The sequence below is a fragment of the Schistocerca americana genome, chromosome 9, assembly GCF_021461395.2.
Source record: "Schistocerca americana isolate TAMUIC-IGC-003095 chromosome 9, iqSchAmer2.1, whole genome shotgun sequence".
Classification (NCBI taxonomy): domain Eukaryota; kingdom Metazoa; phylum Arthropoda; class Insecta; order Orthoptera; family Acrididae; genus Schistocerca; species Schistocerca americana.
Window position 1 is genome coordinate 72,425,423 of NC_060127.1, and position 16,886 is coordinate 72,442,308.

A 16,886-nucleotide genomic window follows, 5' to 3' on the forward strand; every position below is an offset into this window, starting at 1 on the left:
TGTGTCCCTTCGTCCGCTTTTAGCAGGGTCGTTTGTCGGCGCGTTGTGTCGCTGTGGCATGCCGATTGGGCTGCACTTACCGACAACAAGCTTCGGGCCTTAAAACCTCTTCCCGTGGCTTGGACGTCCTCCTCACGCCCTTCTCGGCGGGAGGAGGTCGTTTTAGCCCGGTTAAGAATTGGACACTGCCGGTTCAGCCATCGCCATCTGCTGACGGCTGCGCCGGCGCCGTTCTGCCCATGTGGGCACTTTCTGACGGTTAGACACATTTTAATGTCCTGTCCAGATCTTAACACACTGCGCCTCGATCTTAACCTGCCTAATACTTTCGATGCCATTTTAGCGGATGACCCACGAGCAGCTGCTTGTGTTCTTTGTTTTATCAATTTGACAAACCTCGCTAAGGACATTTGATTATGTTTTTTAATCCTATGCCTGTCAGTCTGTCTTTTATTGCGTTTTCCCTTTTAGTTGTTGTTGTCAACTTGTGCCTCGCGGTGCATTCTTAGAGTAGTCAGGGCGCTAATGACCATTGAAGTTGTGCGCCCGAAAACCACAAAAAAAAAAAAAAAAAAAAAAAACCACATCACCGTTATCGGGCCTGTTTTCTTCGAGGAAATGCGTGATTCTGGTTTTGTAACTGCTACCGTGACGGTTGAGAGGTACGCCGATATGTTACAGAATCGCATCATCCCCAGCCTGGCTGATAAACACCTGCTGGAACGTACGATGTTTATGCAGGATGGCGCTCCACCCCATATTGCTAGACGCGTGAAAGATCTCTTTCGAGCGTCGTTTGGTAATGATCGTGTGCTCAGCCATCACTTTCGTCATGCTTGGCCTCCCAGGTCCCCAGACCTCAGTCCGTGCGATTATTGACTTTGAGGTTACCTGAAGTCGCAAGTGTATCGTGATCGACCGACATCTCTAGGGATGCCGAAAGACAACATCCGACGCCAATGCCTCACCATAACTCCGGTCATGCTTTACAGTGCTGTTCACAATATTATTCCTCGACTACAGCTATTGTTGAGGAATGATGGTGGACATATTGAGCATTTCCTGTAAAGAACATCATATTTGCTTTGTCTTACTTTGTTATGCTAATTATTGCTATTGTGATAAGATGAAGCGCCATCTGTCGGACATTGTGAACTTTTGTATTTTTTTGGTTCTAATAAAACCCCATGTCATTCCAAGCATGTGTGCCAATTTGTACCTCTGTATCTACATTATTCCGTGATTTCTTCAGTTTTCAAATTTATTCTGACTTTTTGATCACCCGGTATGACACTGATTTAGCGTTCTGACTGATCGCATAGTTCGAACCATGGCGTTAGGGGATTTTTGCACTCCATCGTCACAGAAGAAGATTAAGTCGTTAATGTCAATGTTATGGGTTCTTTGCCTAGCGCCAGAGCAAATGTAAAATACGTAACTGGATTTTATTAGCTATTTTCAAAGTACATAGAACTGTACACTTGTTCCATAATTAACAAACTTTTCGGCAATTACATTCCACTCTTTGGGAAGCCACTGATATTATTGTCTGACAAAGCTACCAACTTTATGGGATAGAGATGGAAAAGATATTTATAGGTCAACAAGATCAGACAAACCTTAATTTCAAAGTTTGATCCTGAGAATAATCGCATTATAAGGTTATTTCGTGAACTAAGCAGATTAACGGCTAAAGCTCAACGAAGAAAGAAGTACTTCGACCAACAATTTAAAAGGACGTAGAAATACCTCGTGGGCACAAAGGTGTTGCTGAAATGTCACCCAAAGACACAAAACGAAAAATAAAAAGTGGCAGCTTTTATACCCAGCTTTCATACTCCAGTCCTTGTGGAATTACAAACAATCCATTAGGAAGAACATCTGCAACTGAGCATTATACCAGTGACTGAAAATACCGCTTCAGTTGATTTCTTTTATTGTCCCATGACCGGTTTCGGGCTGTTATAAACTGATCTTCAGGTGTCATATCTGTGCTGTGGCCCCCCGTGTACTAGGTGCGGTGTGCTCCCTGTCCTGCACTCGTAGGTGGCACACCGTGCCTAGTACACGGGGGGCCACAGCACAGATATGACACCTGATGATGAGTTTATAACAGCCCGAAACCGGTCGTGGGATAATAAAAGAAATCTACAACTGAAGCGGTATTTTTCAACTGCTGGCCTTAATAAACTGTCGCTATACCGAATCCTGGTGTGTATGTGTTACATTGTCCTACTAACAACAAAGTTAAAGGGATGTACCCCCCCCCCCCTCCCCTTCCATAAGATTTGAAGTGATACAATTCATGAGACTGACACTATGTGCGCAACATTTTTCATTAGAAATAAAGTTTAGCAAACGGTTTGAGGTAGCGTCAATTTTTTTTTTTCTTCTGTCTGTCAAAGCTGCCAAACACAGATATACAGTAGTTCAGGTGGCGCAATGCCACTGATCATTACGTTATCATATGTAGTATGTAAATAGAATCTTATGAGCATGTAGCAATGTTACAGAGAATTTGTTTTGTAAGATGGCAGGAACTATGTCCCCTACATGAAGTCATTAAAGATCACCTGACTCACGTTGAGCGAACAGTAGGGCTGAACAAAAATGACTGACAAGGCACACTGCATCTTGTACAGTGTGTAGTATGGACGTATTGGAATAATTGATGTCGGGTGATGGTTTTTAAGTAATTCACACGACATGAAAAACTTTGTGGAAACGCGTCGATTTACTGGAGGCTAGTTTATCCCAGGAAAGTATACAGAGTTGACCATGGCCGGCCAGGGAGCGGTGAAGGGAAGCGACAATAGGCAGTTTAGGGCGGCTAAAGCTCTGACAAAGTGGTAACGGGGTGTGGCCCCCAGCTGCCTTAAGATGAGTGACAGTGAGTGGGTGGTTGACCCCATGCTGGTGCACGGGGAAGCAGACGGAGAACTTGTATGCCTGTTGATAAATGTCCGTCGTCCCATTTTCAGTGAAACATATGAGAAAGCCGCCCAAAGCTACAGTGGAATGGTCAACAGAGGTCAAAATATGCATATTCCTGACTATAGCAAGTTCACGCTGAATTCACAGTCCACAGAGTCTGAAGTAAATCAGGTGAAGAGCGACAGAATGAAATACGCCGGCCTCCGATGGGAACGTAGGACCAAGGAATTTGAAGTACTCTCCTGGGAGTCAGAATTCCGGAAAAATTGATATTTTGTGCAGACGCTAACCTTGATGGGTGGCCTGGGAGGAGCTAAATAGCAGAAGTTGAGAGGAAGCGAAATTTTGTGGGAATTTGTTCACTTCCCAGAGCAGGCATTGGTCAGCACTGGAAAGTGACGCATAATTAACGCGACTTGCGCTGCAATTGGCGTAAGTGATTTTGATGGAGGGGAAACCGAGGCGAAGAGCGGACTGGGAGAAGTCCCCGTAGAGGTCTTCCGTTCCCAGCTTGCCTAGAGTGCGGACGTGGCGTTCTTTACTCAGCTTGCCTGAGAGACAGTGAGCATCTCTGCAGTTTAGGACTTGGCAAACAGAACGATTGAGCTTGGAGATAGCAAGTTTTCGTTCAGCTATGTACTGAGTAAGATAGCTAGAAGTGAATAGACGAGCTCAGCCTTGCAGCACCACGAGCTCGGCCGACGTCCACATAACGACGTCGCCCTGCCACGCTGAATTCGGTGATATTGCACCCGCTCCGACCACTGATTAATTTATTGGATCACATCGACAAAGTTTCCATAAGGGTTTCATGGGCCGTGTATTGTAGAATTCTTTTCACACTTCGCATTACGTCTGGGTTAGTCGATAGGAATTACTTTGATTTATCGCGCTTTACTCCATGCAAACGCAATTTATTACCACTGCCTGTTAGGAGAGTCATGTAATGTGATGATTGAAGGTCGTGAGTTAAAATAAATCTGTGCTAATCGACTGCATCTGTTTTCAATCAAGTAGTTGAAATCCCAAGTCACTTTCTTAATTAATTTTATGTTCAACATTTGCATCTGGTGTTCAATAGCTGAATATAACATCAATGTGCACCTTTTTAATTAAAAGGGATCAATTCTGAATCAATTAATGTCAACACTGCTACCGCAGTTCAATCAGGAGTCACAGGGCCTTATTACTTTCTTTGCATTATCTGACATTGTGGCAGTTTTGCACTCTCTGTTGGTCAATTACCTGGGGTGAGCGCACACCAAAACCAGATAATTGAGGGGAGGGGTGTTACAGTTTTATTTTATTTTCTACATAATTTTAAGTCGGTAACATTAAGGTTTACCTGTCAGTGAAGATTGTACGCAACCTGTTCCTACGTAACCTACACGTAGCATATGCACTTCTTACTAAATTACGACACATATCATTCCTTTCTTTACCTTCTATATCTGTCTATTAAATAAAAGACAGTTATTCCATGGTGAGTTGTCTATCCTTTTTCTTTGGCTATTTGTTCTCTTTAGTTTCCTTTTTTATTGCAAGGGAACCTACCTCTGTAGGGAGAGTCAGCAGACTTCGACATGGGAGCGTACATACAAAACTAGAGCTGCACATCATGCAAATATCTGATGCAGGTTAGCGTACTATTTTCTATTTGTAATATAGTGAAATGATGTGCGTGAATAAATAATGAATGTGGGACCATCTGTTTTCTAAAGACATTTGCTCAGTGTTTGCACTGAACAGTTTTGTGTTGCGATTTTGAGTGCAATAATGTTCAGGAACACATAGTGACGTGTATGAGCTTCATGCAAGTGACTAGTATGAAACCTGCTTTAGTACTAGTATGCCATAATATGATGCAAACGCTAATTTTGTGATATTTGAACTACTATGTGATCAGTCAGAACGCTAAAACAGTGTCGTATATCGAAGTCAAATCGCTTCGCTTGAATTGAACTGTGTTGTCATGTCATTGTAGATCATTAAACTTTCACAAGTGGTGTATTCTAATTTTTGGCCGTTAACTCAGACTGAAGCAGTCATTATTTTCGCATTCCGGACGAAGGCATTGTACTCTGAGATTTTTGCTGTCTAAGAATTCCGGATGTAACATGTCGACTTGTCCATCAACCATTCAGTATCCGGAAATCAAACTGAATCCATATCTCTAAGGACCACAGATCCAATGAGTGACAATGGAATCTGTACAGAACTAACCCATCTCTTACAGACCCAGTTTAACAAATTTCATATGCAAATGCTTGATACTGCATTACGACTGTTCCCTGTCTGATAATGGAGCTACCCAGACAAGGAAAGATTCCAGAGATTCCTGTACAATCCATCGCCATTCTTGAGTGCATTATTATCTGATGCAGATTCCAACCTTCCATATCACCAACTCCACAATTACCATTCACTGTTCCAATGACAGAAGACCGATGACATCCTTAAAAAATGTGCAATGGAACTGAACTTCATAAAACGAAATACAGTAACAAAAAACTTTTATGCATTGACCCGTAAATTTTAATTTTTTTTTTTCAAAGAACTATACTGTCAGATACCGTTAAACAATGTACTCACCAGACAAGACATTTTTATCTATGAAACTCATCTGCAAGAGGAACATTTAAAATTTTAACAACTTCATTTGACAATGATAATCTTCTCAATCAAACAGCATCGAAAACCTATCTTCTTATTTAATGTTTTCTGTGTTTAACTAACTGTATAATCAATCGTATATTTTAACACACTTCACACATTGCAATGGTCATTGCTGAAGGTCTCGAAGCTTTCACTGGTTTTTCCATTCATTCACGCTCAAATGAGGAGGTAAGCTATAATCCAGGATAGTCTATTCCAGCTTTCAGAATTATAATCAAGCATAGTTAGTTGTACACTACACAACCAACACTTACAATTACAGTCGCAATAGATACAGTGTGATAGTGCCTATTAAGTCATCATACATAAATTATACTTGATACTATAATTAAATGTAATTTACAGAGCTGTATAAATCTGTTAAATGACATTGTTACGAGTGATTAGAGATGATCAAAGCAGACATTATGAAAACTCGTTAGCATTACAAAAGTGATCTACATATGAAAAGAAAATGTCATTACAGTTAATAATTGAAACGTGAACTCATTACTGTTTTGTGCTGGAGTTCAACATTAATTTATAGCTCATTATGCTCTGGTCCTGAGGAGGCCTATGAAATGTATCATATATGGACTGTGTTATTTGTGTTAAATACTGTAACATACGTAAGAATCCGAGGCACCATTAATAAGTGGCAATGTTATGAATTTGAGACATGATTGTAAAAGGATATCTTTGACTCGAGGCTGGGGAACATGATAGCGAAGTAATAAAGGTAATTTTTTGTTCTATGTATTAATCAAGCATTCGAGAATAAATCGATGCTCATCACAGAATAGTAAGTGAGGCTGATTCTCAACTAGTATGACATAAAGTCAGACGTCTGCAAGGACGTGGTGTCGGGGAGAAGGTAAGAGACACCGCAACGGACCTACACTACACACTCAGCGACTCTGCACCAATTCAGTTGACTGCGAGACTAAAACTTCGTAGCTCTTCGCCGAGATAATGACAGTCGACGCTTTTTGACACGTTCACTTGATCTTCACAACACATACGGCTAGTTTAGTTGGGTGGATTTTCAGACGGATTACTCAGCATTACAAAATAGAACACAAAATATAACACGTAAAACTGAATGAAGAAACAAGGACAATAACAAGAATATATTTTAGACGGAAGTGCAGAGGCACTTCCATGTATGACAACGAATGTTAAAAAAATTTGAGATGAAATTTAGCGTAAGTGTCAAATGACGATCACAGCTTCGAAAAAGGAGAGGGTCATATCTGCAATAACAACTGATGGAAAATGACTGAGAAAGAGGGAAAATTAAAGTAACTATAAAGCTTGATAAAGGAAAATGCAAGGTAGGACAGAGGTATAAATGAGCAGATGAGACAAGCAGAAGCATCCCCGAAGAGTGTTAGAAGCATAATATCGAGGAAAGGGGTCCCCACAGAAAAAAGATCATATATCGGGCTTGCTAAGCCTAATCTGACATGACTCAGATAGAAGCAAAGTACAATCTAGTAAAATGAAATTCTTGATAAATACACCACTGGCCATTAAAATTGCTACACCAAGAAGAAATGCAGATGATAAACGGGTATTAATTGGACAAATATATTATACAAGAACTGACATGTGATTACATTTTCACGCAATTTGGGTGCATAGATCCTGAGAAATCAGTACCCAGAACTACCACCTCTGGCCGTAATAACGGCCTTCATACGCCTGGGCAGTGACTCAGAGCTTGGATGGTGTGTACAGGTACAGCTGCCCATGCAGCTTCAACGCAATACCACAGTTCATCAAGAGTAGTGACTGGCGTATTGTGACGAGCCAGTTGCACAGGACCTGCAACATGCGGTCGTGCATTATCCTGCTGAAATGTAGGGTTTGGCAGGGATCAAATGAAGGGTAGAGCCACGGGTCGTAACACATCTGAAACGTAACGTCCACTGTGCAAAGTGCCGTCAATGCGAACAAGAAGTGATCCAGATGCGTAATCAATGGCACCCCATACCACCACGCCAGGTGAATCGCCAGTACGGCTATGACGAATACACGCTTCCAATGTGCGTTCACCGCGATGTCGCCAAACACGGATGTGACCATCATGATGCTGTAAATAGAACCTGGATTCATCCGAAAAAAAATGACGTTTTGCCATTCGTGCACCCAGGTTCGTCGTTGAGTACACCATCGCAGGCGCTCCTGTCTGTGATGCAGCGTCAGGGGTAACCACAGCCATGGTCTCTGAGCTGATAGTCCATGCTACTGCAAGCATCGTCGAACTGTTGGTGCAGATGACTGATGTATTGCAAACGTCCCCATCTGTTGACTCAGGGATCTAGACGTGGCTGCGAAATCCGTTACAGCCATGCGGATAAGATGCCTGTCATCTCGACTGCTAGTGATACGAGGCTTTTTGGATCCAGCACGGCTTTCCGTATTACCCTCCTGAACCCACCGATTCCATACTCTGCTAACAGTCATTGGATCTCGACCAACGCGAGCAGCAATGTCGCGATGCAATCAACCGCAATCGCGATAGGCTACAATCCGACTTTTATCAAAGTCGGAAACGTGATGGTACGCATTTCTCCTCCTTACACGAGGTATCAACAACGTTTCACCAGGCAACGCCGGTCAACTGCTGTTTATGTATGAGAAATCGGTTGGGAACTTTCCTCATGTCAGCACGTTGTAGGCGTCGCCACCGGCCCCAACCTTGTGTGAATGCTAGTCATTTCCATAACACAGCATCTTCTTCCTGTCGGCTAAATTTCTCGTCTGTAGCACGTCATCTTCGTGGTGTAGCAATTTTAATGGCCAGTAGTGTAGTATTTAAGTGACAAAGATGGACAGGTTAAGGAAGGAATGAGAGCATCAGAGAAATAGTGAAGGAGGAAGCCATTACTGGATTTCACAGAGGAAGCGAGGCTAAGAAGAAGAAGAAGAAGAAGAAGAAGATACAAGGGAATGAGGGGGGGGGTTGGGGAGGGAGATGAAGATTAAGACCAAGAGGAAGGTAGGAGGAGTTTCGATCAAGGTCGAGATGGTGAGAAGACAAAAGATGATGGAGAGGGTTACGTTCCAGACAGACCCGCCTAGCGGCTGGACACTGTAAAATTTGATGATGGCGCTGATACCATTGTACTTTTTACTTGTATCTACCATGTATGAACAAAGGTTATGGCGTTTAATATGAGCAACTTCTGAGCGTGCACTCACCGCACTTTGGGAAGGTGACCACCCAGACATCATCGGGCCTGACTTGAAAGTCAAGGATTTTGGGCAGGTCGTCCATGAAGCCAGCCGGCTGCACGTGTCCTGGTGGCGAGATCTTGACGTAGCCCTCATTGTACTGGCCCCCCATGCTGTCCTTGAACTTGAGGGCTGCCAGTGACGTCAGCAACTCCGCCTTCACTGACGACATGCTTGCTCAACTTCCTGTGTGAAAACATTCACGTATAACCATTCACTATAGACACAGCAATTGGTAGGGAGGCATTTTGCACCCTGACTCAATTACATGCTGCAGAATAAAAGTACGGTGAAAAACGTTGTGACATTGCTGTCAGAAATCTCCAAGAAATATTTTATTCTTCTTCCATTATTATGAGGCTATTTGATTCTACGCACAAGACAGATTGTCTAGGGAGGAATGCGTTGCGTTTTTCTCACTGAGAAGGTGCGCTCCTCATGTGATCTCAAGTTCCTGTTTGTTGCCAGAAGGCAATCAATGAATCTCGTTAGGAAGGGAGCCTCCCCAGAGAGATGGGAAGTTTTCGTGGAAACTGAGCCACAGCCTGCACCCTGTTTTTGTGGGAAGAGCCAGCACCTGCTCTCACTGAGGGCAGAGGATGCTGTGTCGCCACGTACCCCAGGCGAATTATGAAAAATGGCGGAAATAATTTACAAAACACGCATAAGGAATATAGTAATAAGAAACATAAAAGTTCTCTCCCCCACTCTTTAATTCAGTACTTTTACTTTTTTCCAGTTTTTATTAAAAGTTTCATTTTTCAAAGGCATCTACTATGACAGAAATTATTTTTTGAGAAGTTGTGCTCATAGGTGATATACATCTTTTAGGCAACATAATCAGTTTTAGAGACATTCTATCTTAAAGATTAAAAATCTATTAGCTTATTAGCTTGGCATAATAACAACATTACTTCACCTTCTCAATGCAGATTTCGCAAAAGTAGTTCCATCCTCGATGCCATGCATGACTTTGACAGATGTGCAAGTTTAATAGATCACAAGCAGCTGACATTGTTAAGCATGGACTGTTCTTTAAAAAGAATGAGAGATATGGGGTTTCAGGCACTACTTACAACTGGTTCTGAAACTATTTAAATGGAAGGAGACAGTTCGTTGAAATCCATAATGCTAAAGAAGCTACATGTTATGTTATCCCACAGGGCTCTGTTCTTGGTCCTGTTCTCGTTATACCGTTCGTAAACGATCTTCCAGAACACATACCAAAAGCTAATTCGTTCGTGTATACGAACAAATATACTGATAACTGGCTGCAAGGGAACACTCCAAAAAATAAGCCAGGAAAACACTATCCACAGCCAGCCATGAACTATCGATAAATTTACAAAAACAATAAACCTCAGCTACCATGCAAGAAAAAATATGACTCGATCAAGTCCATATGTGCATATTGCTAGAAAAAAACATTTCCACGATAAATTACACGAAATTTCTTGGATTACACATCAGTGGCATACTAAGCTGGGAACTGCTAAGCCTTTTTGACAGCGTGTCTCTATGCAAAGTCTATTTCTTACTGCAATCAGTAAGAGAAGTAACTAATACAGATAAGAGAAATTTTGAAAAACAGTTGTTGGAAAATAATTCACTCTCTTCCAAGGTTGGCTACTGTGCTGATGTCTTGTGCATGTGGAGAGGTACTACTAGACAACGCCAAATATTCCTCAAGTTCCTAGACTTTAAACACAACAGTATCCAATTCACAATGGAGTTTGGAGGTAACTCCATAAATTATTTAGATCTCACCATAGATATCAGTGATCACATTGATACTTTCAAGGTTTACATGAAATATATCGCTACAGACATTGTAGTTCCTGCATCTCATTCAATGATACCTCATTCAGTATCCATCCCCATGAGTGGTAACAACTTCTACACCGAATTAAATACCATCATGCAAGTAGCATTAAACAACGGCTACACTGCTTCGTTGGTGGACTCTACATTGCATAAAACCCCCCTGCGGGTCCGGGGATTAGAATAGGCCCGCGGTATTCCTGCCTGTCGTAAGAGGCGACTAAAAGGAGTCCATCCCCCTCACGGGGGTAGTTCGCGCCTGCGTCCGGAGACGGACGGTTCCACGACCTATCATCGTGGTCCTTTTGGTTTTTTCACTTCTCGTTTCTTCCTTCCTTTTGTTGGTTCCTTTCTTTGCTCTTCTCCACCTCACTGTCTTCCTTACTCTTTCCCTTGCCTTCTCCTTGCCTTCTCATTGCCTTTTTCTCCTTGCCTTCTCATTGCCTTTTTCTCCTTGCCTTCTCATTGCCTTCTTCTCCTTGCCTTCTCATTGCCTTCTTCTCCTTGCCTTCTCATTGCCTTCTTCTCCTTGCCTTCTCATTGCCTTCTTCTCCTTGCCTTCTCATTGCCTTCTTCTCCTTGCCTTCTGTGGTCTCCGCCTCGGCGTTTGAGACAGTCTGTCCTCTTTCTCCCTCTCTCTCTTCTTTTTCCTCTTCTTCCTTCCTCCCTGTGCGTGCCTAAAGGCCGACCCACGCGTTCGCACACGTAGCCGGTGACGGGGTAACGCGTAATTCCCCGCCCTGGGTAGACATGTAAGGCACGCGCGTACCCCTGGTAAAGGCCAGGCCCGGGGAGGGGTGATTGCCTGAGCTGATACCTTCTGACCATGCCGATTGGTCCCTCCGTCTGTTTCTCGGGAGGTGTGACCTGAGGTGTAAACATTCACCTAAGGCGGGAGTGCCCTCTGAGAGGGTCCCCACAAGGAAGGAGCGCGCCATCGGAGACGCTGGCAATCATGGGGGATTCCTCCGCAATGGATTCTACTCCATCTCTTTCGACTTCGACCCAAAAACGGAAACGTGACCAGCCAACAGTGACAAAAGTACTACCGCCTGCTCCACAGTTCCTCGTAGTTTCTCGAACTGAGGACGGAAAGGATTTTTCCTCTGTCAACCCTTTCGTTATTCAGAAGGGCGTAGATGCCATAGCCGGATCTGTCAAATCCTGTACCAGGTTGCGTAACGGCACCTTATTACTAGAAACTGAGAATGCCTTTCAGGCACAAAAACTGCTTCGGGCCACCCTCCTGTACACGTTCCCTGTCCGGGTGGAGGCCCACCGAACTTTGAATTCGTCTCGTGGTGTGGTCTATACTGGCTCCCTCGACGGATTGACTGACGAGGAGCTTCAATCATTCCTCGCTGAGCAGGGCGTGACGGCTGTCCATAGGGTCATGAAAAAGGTCAACAATGACCTTGTACCGACCCGGACAATTTTCTTGACCTTCGATAGTGTTAAGCTGCCATCGCGCATCAAGGCGGGCTACGAGGTTATTTCTGTTCGCCCCTATATCCCGACACCTACGCGCTGCTACCAGTGTCAGCGTTTCAATCACACTCGACAGTCTTGCTCCAATGCGGCTAAATGTGTCACTTGTGGCAGGGATGCCCATGAGGGTGACTGTCCACCTCCGTCTCCTCGTTGTGTGAACTGAACTGTCAGGGTGACCATGCCGCATCCTCCCGCGACTGTCCTGTCTATAAGGAAGAACGCTGTATCCAAGAAATTCGAGTCAAAGAGAAAGTGTCCACCTCGGCTGCTCGCAAGCTATTGGCTAGTAGGAAGCCCACGCTGCTCCCAGCGGGGAAATACAGTACTGTCCTCGCCTCTCCTCGGACTACCCGGGAGGTAGCAACCCAGACATGCGATCTGACCTTCAGCACCACGGTCGTCCGTTCGGCCAGTGCTAAGATCGCGCGGTCGACGTCTCCTCTTCCTCCCATCACCCCACAGACACCAGCCACTTCCTCAGCTTCTGCTCAGTCGAAGACCCCGAAGTCAGATGCACGGGCCTTCAAGAAGGAACCATCCCGTGCAGACTTCCTCCGTAGCTCGACCTCCCAGCCTTCGACCGGTACTTCCACTACACGTCCTTCCAAAAAGGCGCATAGGAAGCACAGTTCTCCTTCCCCGCCACGGCGCATTTCTTCTCTTGCGCCACCCAGCGGCTGCCGCCCCAGGCCGTCATCCGTTTCGCCTGGCCGCACCGCTGGTCGCCGTACATCTGGCCGTTCACTGGCGGAGGAAGCTCCCCCTCCCGGCCATCCTCCCGAGATGGCCGATGACCCTATAGACCCAATGGACGATGACTGTCCGCCTACTGATAGCGGCGGCAGTGCTCGCTCGAAGCCAGGCCCTAAGCGGCCTTCGAGGTGACCACTTCTCTCATCTTTCTTTTCTTACGATGGCACTTATTAACTGGAATATTCGCAGTATTCGCTCCAACCGAGAGGACTTGAAGTTGCTGCTCCGCTTGCACCGTCCGCTTGTCGTAGCCCTCCAGGAAACGAAACTACGCCCATGCGATCAAATTGCCTTGGCACACTACACCTCTGTGCGTTTTGACCTACCCCCTGTGGTAGGTATCCCAGCTCATGGAGGGGTTATGTTGCTGGTCCGGGATGATACTTACTACGATCCCATCACGTTGCACACCGGCCTGCAGGCAGTTGCCATCCGCATTACTCTCCCCACTTTTACGTTTTCCTTTTGTACCGTTTACACTCCATCGTCATCTGCCGTTACCAGGGCAGACGTGATGCAACTTATTGCTCAGCTACCTGCACCATTTTTGTTAACTGGAGACTTCAATGCCCACCATCCCCTTTGGGGCTCTCCAGCATCCTGCCCAAGGGGCTCCTTGTTAGCAGACCTTTTCAACCAGCTCGATCTTGTCTGCCTCAATACTGGCGCCCCTACTTTTCTTTCGGACACATCTCACACCTATTCCCATTTAGACCTCTCTATATGTACTCCCCAACTTGTACGCCGGTTTGAGTGGTATGCACTTTCTGATACATATTCGAGCGACCACTTCCCGTGTGTTATCCATCTCCTGCAGCATACCCCCTCTCCGTGCTTCTCTAATTGGACCATCTCCAAGGCAGACTGGGGGCTCTTCTCTTCCAGGGCGACCTTTCAGGATCAAACCTTTACAAGCTGCGATCGTCAGGTCGCACACCTCACGGAAGTCATTCTCGCTGCTGCTGAATATTCCATCCCTCACCCTCCTTCTTCTCCACGTCGCGTACCGGTCCCCTGGTGGACCGCAGCGTGTAGAGACGCTTTACGTGCTCGTCGACGTGCTTTACGCACTTTTAAACGCCACCCTACAGTGGCGAACTGTATCAATTATAAACGATTACGTGCTCAGTGTCGTCGTATTATCAAAGAAAGCAAGAAAGCCAGCTGGGCTGCTTTCACAAGCACCTTCAACAGTTTTACTCCTTCTTCTGTTGTCTGGGGTAGCCTGCGCCGGCTATCTGGCACTAAGGTCCACTCACCAGTTTCTGGCTTGAAGGTCGCGAATGACGTCCTTGTGGCCCCTGAGGCTGTCTCCAATGCCTTCGGCCGCTTTTTCGCAGAGGTTTCGAGCTCCGCTCATTACCACCCTGCCTTCCTCCCCCGCAAACAGGCAGAGGAGGCTAGGCCACCTAACTTCCGCTCCTCGAATTGTGAAAGTTATAATGCCCCATTCACCATGCGGGAACTCGAAAACGCACTTGGCCGATCACGGTCCTCTGCTCCAGGGCCAGATTCTATTCATATTCAGATGCTGAAGAACCTTTCTCCTGCGGGTAAAGGTTTTCTTCTTTGTACATACAATCGCATCTGGATTGAGGGACATGTTCCCGCATGCTGGCGCGAGTCTATTGTTGTCCCGATTCCTAAGCCGGGGAAGGACAAGCACTTGCCTTCCAGTTATCGACCTATCTCGCTTACCAGCTGTGTCTGTAAAGTGATGGAGCGAATGGTTAACTCTCGATTGGTTTGGCTGCTCGAGTCTCGACGCCTACTTACCAATGTACAATGTGGATTTCGTAGGCGCCGCTCTGCTGTTGACCATCTGGTTACCTTGTCGACCTTCATTATGAATAACTTCTTGCGGAAGCGCCCGACCGCGGCTGTCTTCTTTGATTTGGAGAAGGCTTACGACACCTGTTGGAAGGCGGGCATCCTCCGCACCATGCATACATGGGGCCTTCGCGGTCGCCTCCCTCTTTTTATTCGTTCCTTTTTAATGGATCGACAGTTCAGGGTACGTGTGGGTTCTGTCCTGTCCGACACCTTTCGCCAGGAGAATGGGGTGCCACAGGGCTCAGTTTTGAGCGTCGCTCTCTTCGCCATCGCGATCAATCCAATAATGGATTGCCTCCCAGCTGATGTATCAGGCTCCCTTTTCGTGGACGATTTTACCATCTATTGCAGCGCGCAATGTACACGTGTCCTGGAGCGCTGTCTTCAGCGTTCTCTTGACCGTCTTTACTCCTTGAGTGTCGCCAATGGCTTCCGTTTTTCTGCCGAGAAGACGGTCTGTATTAACTTCTGGCGATACAAAGAGTTTCTCCCACCGTCCTTAAGACTCGGTCCCGTTGCTCTCCCAATCGTGGAGACAATCAAATTTTTAGGCCTTACCTTTGACAGGAAACTTAGCTGGTCTCCACATGTGTCATATTTGGCCGCCCGTTGTACCCGTTCTTTAAATGTCCTCCGTGTTCTCAGTGGTCTGTCGTGGGGAGCGGATCGAACCGTCCTACTTCGTCTATATCGGTCGATCGTCCGCTCCAAGCTGGATTATGGGAGCTTCGTATACTCCTCTGCACGGCCATCCATCTTACGCCGCCTCAACTCCATACAACATCGGGGTTTACGACTTGCGATCGGAGCATTTTATACCAGTCCCGTAGAGAGTCTTCATGCTGACGCTGGCGAATTGCCACTCACCTACCGGCGCGATATACTGCTTTGTCGGTATGCCTGTCGGCTACTGTCAATGCCCGACCATCCGTCTTATCGTTCCTTTTTTGACGACTCTCTTGACCGTCAATACGGGTTGTATGTCTCTGCCCTGCTACCCCCTGGCGTTCGCTTTCGTCGCCTCCTTCAACACCTTACTTTTTCCCTCCCTGCAACCTTTCGAGTGGGCGAGAGCCGCACGCCACCTTGGCTCCAGGCTCAGGTCCGCGTTCACCTCGACCTCAGCTCGCTCCCAAAAGAGGTCACCCCCGGTTCGGTCTACCACTCCCGTTTTTTGGAACTTCGTTCGAAGTTCAACAACATGACTTTCATTTATACAGATGGCTCTAAGACCAATGACGGGGTCGGGTGTTCCTTTATTGTCGGGGCACAAAGTTTCAAATACCGTCTCCATGGCCATTGTTTGGTCTTCACAGCTGAGCTCTTTGCCCTCTACCAGGCTGTTCTTTACATCTGCCGCCACCGACATTCTGCTTATGTCATCTGCTCAGATTCCCTGAGCGCCATCCAGAGCCTCAGTGATCCGTACCCGGTTCACCCTTTCGTACACCGGATCCAACGCTCTCTTCAGCAGCTGGTGGACGTCGGTTCTCCAGTTAGCTTTATGTGGGTTCCGGGCCATGTCGGTGTCCCTGGGAACGAAGCTGCAGATGCCGCGGCCAAGGCTGCGGTCCTCCAGCCTCGAACAGCTTCTTGTTGCGTCCCTTCGTCCGATTTTAGCAGGGTGATTTGTCGGCGCATCTTATCTCTGTGGCATGCCGATTGGGCTGCACTTACCGACAACAAGCTTCGGGCCTTAAAACCTCTTCCCGTGGCTTGGACGTCCTCCTCACGCCCTTCTCGGCGGGAGGAGGTCGTTTTAGCCCGGTTAATAATTGGACACTGCCGGTTCAGCCATCGCCATCTGCTGACGGCTGCGCCGGCGCCGTTCTGCCCATGTGGGCACTTGCTGACGGTTAGACACATTTTAATGTCCTGTCCAGATCTTAACACACTGCGCCTCGATCTTAACCTGCCAAATACTTTCGATGCCATTTTAGCGGATGACCCACGAGCAGCTGCTCGTGTTCTTCGTTTTATCAATTTGACACACCTCGCTAAGGACATTTGATGATGCTGTTTTTTAATCCTATGCCTGTCAGTCTGTCTTTTATCGTGTTTTCCCTTTTAGTTGTTGTGGTCAACTTGTGCCTCGCGGTGCATTCTTAGAGTAGTCAGGGCGCTAATGACCATTGAAGTTGTGCGCCCTAAAACCACAA

General features: G+C 46.2%; 1 protein-coding gene across 1 annotated transcript in view; it reads right to left on the minus strand.

The window, feature by feature from the left end:
• LOC124551352 (luciferin sulfotransferase-like) overlaps window positions 1-16,886 on the minus strand; it is a 100,444-nt gene that overhangs the window by 70,380 nt on the left and 13,178 nt on the right. The window contains exon 2 of the mRNA XM_047126383.1: window positions 8,797-9,015. Coding sequence (XP_046982339.1) covers window positions 8,797-9,001 — 205 coding nt within the window. The 5' untranslated portion in view covers window positions 9,002-9,015. The remainder of the gene's footprint in view (window positions 1-8,796; window positions 9,016-16,886) is intronic.